The 6000-nt window shown below is 40.2% G+C and overlaps 1 protein-coding gene across 25 annotated transcripts in view; it reads left to right on the top strand.

Annotated features, from left to right (window-relative positions):
• The first annotated feature begins 766 nt into the window (after positions 1 to 766).
• LOC117720735 (solute carrier family 22 member 19-like) overlaps positions 767 to 6000 on the top strand; it is a 110702-nt gene continuing 105468 nt past the window's right edge. For 24 of the 25 annotated variants that reach the window (XR_013105308.1, XR_013105307.1, XR_013105304.1 and 21 more), the window contains exons 1-2: positions 767 to 1390; positions 2341 to 2444. Coding sequence is in view for 2 of the 25 variants with exons in the window: in XM_076916651.1 (XP_076772766.1) it covers positions 989 to 1390; positions 2341 to 2444 (506 nt within the window). In the remaining 23 variants the exon portion in view is untranslated. The remainder of the gene's footprint in view (positions 1391 to 2340; positions 2445 to 6000) is intronic. The other variant, XM_034519383.2, reaches the window with a different exon arrangement.

The following is a 6000-nucleotide window of genomic DNA, read 5'->3' as shown; positions in this document are numbered from 1 at the left end:
TAGCGCCAAATAAATAAAAAGACTGAGGACATGACTGCTCCAAGGTATGCTTGAGAAGAAGGGTTTATTGTAGATGTGAAGGAGAGAACAGCCAGAGGTACTGGAAAAATCCAAACTGAGCATGCAGCAGACTGAACCAGGTTGGGGGGGGGGGCAAAGAGAACACCTGGGAACCAAGAAGCACCAATAGACCAAGAGACTACATGTCCAAAATGGCTGAGTTATATAGGTATCAGAACCTGGGGGAAGGAAAATGGAAGCCTAAGCCCTAGGAGGAAGAGGTTTAGGATGGGGGCAGGGTAAGAACTGCTGGGAGGAGCCATAGGTACTGAATGAAACTTGTACCAGGTTTCTTTGAGACCTAACACTTTGTCCTTGTTCACCTTCCTACCATCTTAACATATATTTACAATCGGGATTCATGGCATGAATAGACTTGAAACAGAACAGGTAACAGAGGCTAAGAATTGTGCTGAACCTCCTTTGTGTTAATTTAACTTTTTATTCCTTTCATTAACTTTATTATTAACTGAGGTGGATATTGAGCACTTCCTTCCATGGATTAGGAAAGTGAAAAACACCTAACTTCTGAGTCTGGAAAGTTATATGTAAAGGCTTATCTGTAAAGGCTGAATATTATATAATAGGTTAAATCAGTTTACTTTCAGAGAGTTTGCAGATCAATGTCCATGGGTAATTATGTAGCACTGCACAAAGTGTCCAACAAAGTAGATCTTTAACAGATTATTTACAGAAAACAACTCAGCAGAATATTCCCCTTGATGACCTAAAAGAAAGTAGCTTCCCTACCTAACACCGAAGTCATTAGGGGATAGCAGCTCTATGGCCCTGATGCAGAAGGGGAAGGGAACATACTAAGAAGGGGTCAGGATCTACTCTATAGTGAAAAAGAACTTGCTAAATCCTTTGGGCACACATAAGAGCAGTATTTTTTGTGCTTTCTTTTGGACATAGCCATTAGTCCTGGATGGCATTTCAGGACCTCCTGAATCAAGTTGGCAGCCTGGGGAGATTCCAGATCCTTCAGATGACTTTCATTTTGACCTGCAACATAATAGTATCTCCTCATTCTCTATTGGAGAACTTTACAGCAGCCATTCCCGATCACCGCTGCTGGGTGCCCATCCTCGACAATGACACTGTCTCTGATAATGACAGTGGGATCCTGAGCCAAGAAGACCTCCTGAGGGTCTCTATCCCCCTGGACTCCAACCTGAGACCAGAGAAGTGTCGTCGCTTCATCCAACCACAGTGGCATCTCCTTCATCTGAATAGCACCTTCTCCAGTGTGACAGAGCCAGACACGGAGCCCTGTGTAGATGGCTGGGTGTATGACCAAAGCACCTTCCTCTCCACCATTGTTACTGAGGTAAGTGACTTCATTTCCTGTCATACATCCATGACAGGTGTTTAGCAGTAGCATGGATAGTACTCATGCTTTGAGCTTAGATTTCATCTTTTAGCTAATATTGATTACTTATCTATTAAATGTACAACATTTTCAATGAGTCTGATAACTAATAAAGGATAGGGACCTGTTCTCCTGATCATTTCACTCTAGGGGATGACCACAGTTTAAGAAGTAATTCTTATGTATCAAATCAGCTTAAGCAAATAATTTATGTGCTATGTTACAAATATTACAAGTTGGCTTTTATTTTTCAGCTTTGATTTCAAATAAGAAATATTTAGGAGATTGAACAAAACCATAGTGAGTAGTTTGGGAGTATGGCTCATTGGTTGAATGCCTATGTGGCATGTATGAGCCCAGGATTCCATCCCTAACACTCTAAAGTCTCAATACTTTACCTTCTGTGATAGGGTAGAATGGGGCTGGGCTCCAACTTCAGTATTGTCAACATATTTATACCTATATAAATTTATATCTCTATCTGTCTATGTATGTATGTATGTATGTATGTATGTATGTATGTATGCATGCATGCATCTATCTATCTATCTATCTATCTATCTATCTATCTATCTATCTATCTATCTATCTATCATGAGAGGCTGAATTTGGGTATGGGACCCAGAACATTTTTTAAGGTTCTCAAATTATTGCAGTATATGGTGAAGTTTGGGAATTTTTTTTAGCATGGTCTACAAGTCAGTAGTGCAACCTAAAGATCTAGGCCCTAGTTACTAAGCAAAGATTCCTGAAGTTATGTGTGTTTAATCTGAGACAAGGATGGTAGATTCAGAAGGTGTTGAAATGGGAGAAGAGTTCAGGAGTCTTCTAGAATGAAACATGCTGAAGCATTTTGATATAGTTCGATAGGCTATATGCCTTATTTTGATGGTTTCAATATCTTTCAGTGGGACCTGGTGTGTGAATTTCAGTCACTGGATTCAGTAGCTAAGTTTCTATTCTTGACTGGTGCGTTAGTAGGAAATATCCTATATGGCTGCTTAACAGACAGGTGAGTGTCTCTGGTTCATGGCTCTCCTTATGCGTGAGTATTTTAGTCACTGCGAGTCATTCAATCATTATCCAAGAAGCCATTGCAAATTATATTCTAGCTGTATCTTAATCCTAGAGATCCACAAACACAAATGAAAAGTCCAGTCAGTGCCATGAGTGCTGTTTGAATAAAATTTCTAAGTTGCGTGGCCACATGAATACCTTCTCCATGGAATATATGGCATTTCAGGATGAGAAGTAGAGACAAAGTGTCACAGCATGTTTGGGAGAGGTGAGGAAACAGTCAACTATAGGAATGAGACCAAGATGTTTTAACACATGGTTTTCATCCTATTTGAGTATTCAAAAATGGAAAACAGCATTGACTCTCTTGTCAGAGGTGCTGTGCTTTCTCCCTCTTGGACATTGCATCAAAGCTGTAGTGCACAGAGAAGGGACATCATGCTTATTGATCAAGCACAATGGTAGGATGTCCTTTGACACTTGTGGCACCATTGGTGTGTTGGGAAGCTATGCCTGTCACTTTTTTTTTTTTTTTTTGGTTCTGCCAAAGATGATTTCCAAAGGACACACTTTCAGGCTATGAAACAATTAATCTAATGACAACTGTCATCAAAGTTTGTGATCTAATAACTTAGATCTGGTGCTTGAAAATACCTCTTTTTAAGTAGATAATTATTTCTGCCGAGCAAGATGTTGCCTTTTTCTGTAGCAGAGGAGGCCTATCCTGGGCCCTCATATACATGTAGTTCCCTTGTGACTCTTTTATTTTAGCCTCAAACATATTTAGAATCACTGTGTATATGTGCACATGATGTGTGTGTGTGTGTGTGTGTGTGTGTGTGTGTGAGAGAGCATGTATGCCATGACTTGTAATGTGGAGATTAGAGGACAACTTTATAGAGTCAGTTCACCTTTGCATGGTAGCTGGAGAGCTTTTTGCCAGGCATGGGCTGCAAGTGTCTTTAGCCACCAAACCATCTCATTGGCTCTGCACCTCTTTTGTAAGGTTATTAATTTTCTTCATAAGGGCTCCTCTCTCATATTTTTAAAAAGAGTTTTAATTGTTCCTTGATAATTTCACAGTTGTCAGCAATTTATCTTTATATCTGCTCCACCTGCTCCCCTCCACTGGCTTTCAGGTGCTCCAGCACATCTCTCTCTCTCCCTTCATATAGTCTCATTAAAAGAAGTCATCATAGTGTTAGGTCCTATGACAACATTTTTTATGTGTTTAAAATGCAGGTGTTTAGCCTGTATGCATGTCTGTGCTCCATGTGTGTACCTAGTGCTCCACCTTCTGGTGGAGGCCAGAAGGTGGTGACAGATACACTCAAACTAGAGTTGCTGATGAATGTAGGCTGCCATGTGGGTGCTGGAGTAGAACCCGGGTCCTCTGGAAGAATAGCCAGTGCTCTTAGCTGCTGAGTCATCTCCCCAGCCCCACATTATGATATTTCAAATATGAAGTGTGTTTTTGGGTTCTTATTCCTCCACATCCCCTCCTGAAGGTCTCAATCCCCTCCCTGTTGCTCCTCCTAGATTTTCTTCCCTTTCATGTTCCATTGTCCTTTTTTTCCACCCTCATCCTTCCCATCACCCACTATTGGGCCTCTTTTCTGGATTTTGCAGATGTTAACACATTTACACCCTCTTTACATATATACATTATTATAGGCTATGTTCCTCATATACGGGAGAACATGCAGTTTGCTCTTTCTGGGTTAGGTGACCTCACTAAATATTGTACTCTTTGAATCCACACATTTCCTGAAAATCTCATGATTTCTTTACAAGTGAAGAATATTCCATTGTGTATATGTACTGCATTTTAATTATTGATTTATCTGTGGATGGGCAACTGCTGGTTCTATGTCCTTGCTATCACAAATATATAGCAACAATAAAAATGATGAGCAAGTGAATTTGTGCCTGGATATGAAGTTTTTTTTGGGTCTATACTCAGGAGTTGTATGATATGTCATATGGTAATTTTAATTTTCGAGTAACATCCCAACCAATTTACATATTGGTTGTACTGATTTGCACCCCTACTGGTTGTGAATGAATGTTCCTCTTTCCCATATTATCCTCAACATTCATTTTCCGATTTCCTGATGATAGCCACCATGCCTGCAGTATTTCCTCTCACAGTTAACAAAGTCTAAAAGGCGTCTCTTACTACTATCAGACCATGTAGTAATTTTCTAAGTATGAATCCTAGAGGCACATTAGACTGTAACAAGTGTGTAACTTACTCTTCATGGAGCAGTGCCACATAATGCCAGGCAAGCAATGTTAGAGGTCAAGCTTACTAGCATGTCTTGTGGCTTGTGGTTATTCTTTGCTTCTTAAATCCTGAGAGTAATGTTACAATCTCTCATTCCATTAAACTATTTTCCCTTTTACTTTCTGTTTTTATGTTTTGTGTATTTGAAAAGACTGTTTACCAAAATGTAAATTTCAGATTCAGAATTTGAAGGTAAATTTCAGATTCAGAATTATAATTTGTGCTTCTCTTTTCTCAGTGAAGAGTCATTAAAATATTTAATTATTTTATTATTTGTGGGTTGTTTTATTTTATTTATTTTAAAGGTGTCTCACTGTGTAAAACATGCTGGCCACCCATTCCAGGGTGACCTTGAAATCACAATCCTCATGCCTCAGCTTCCAATGACCTAGAATTATTAGGGTTAAAACAGATTTTGGGGGTTAAATCAGTGTTTCCCAACACCAGGAACGCTGATGAAGATGAGTAAGAAGTTTGGCAGCTGAGTATGAGGTAACCTGACAGGAGGCAGGAGAGGATCAGGAAAAACAACAAAACTGGTTTCAGCAGATTCTAGCTGGCTCCCACAAAGCTTCCCTCTGAGTAACTAACATGCAAAAGTCACATTTGCTTTTCCTTAGTGTATGGTCAACTTTGTGAGTGCTTACACTTTTATATGTATTTGTGCATATAAATAACTAACTATAAAAGACAGACTTATAGATAATATAGACTTATAGGCAGCTTCTGAGAAAGCATCTTTCTTGCCAGAAGGGAAGACACCCAAAGACCACTCCAGGGAAGGCAAGGAGAAGGAATATGATATATTAAGACTTCTAGGTTCAGCTGTTGAACTTTCACATCGCTGCTTGGCTCTTCACTCAGGAGAGCCATTTCTGCTTTTCTGACCTTTCACTGTTAACAATCTCTCTGCTCTCTTTTCCTTGATGGCCCATGATCCTTGTGAAAGACCCCCAAAAGGGGACCCTCACCCAAGTCCGGACCTGCACGAACCCAAGGACACACGAGAAACCATCTTGATGCAATTGCAGAGGAGGTTTAATGACGAGGGCCCTCGGGCTGGAACATATCTCATGCAGGAGATAGAGGTTCCGACCCAGAACCCAGGAAACTTGGGATATTTATGGGTAGGGGTTGGGGAGAGCGGGAAAATTTGGCGCAGTTACATATGATTGGATATTTCAAACATCAGCAACTTGCAGAACTGGCAGAACTTGCAGAAACTTGGACCTCCCAGAAAGGGAGGGAGAGAGAAGTAAACACC

Source organism: Arvicanthis niloticus, chromosome 1 (assembly GCF_011762505.2).
Source record: "Arvicanthis niloticus isolate mArvNil1 chromosome 1, mArvNil1.pat.X, whole genome shotgun sequence".
In the NCBI taxonomy this organism is placed as follows: domain Eukaryota; kingdom Metazoa; phylum Chordata; class Mammalia; order Rodentia; family Muridae; genus Arvicanthis; species Arvicanthis niloticus.
This window is presented reverse-complemented; position numbering and strand designations above follow the sequence as displayed.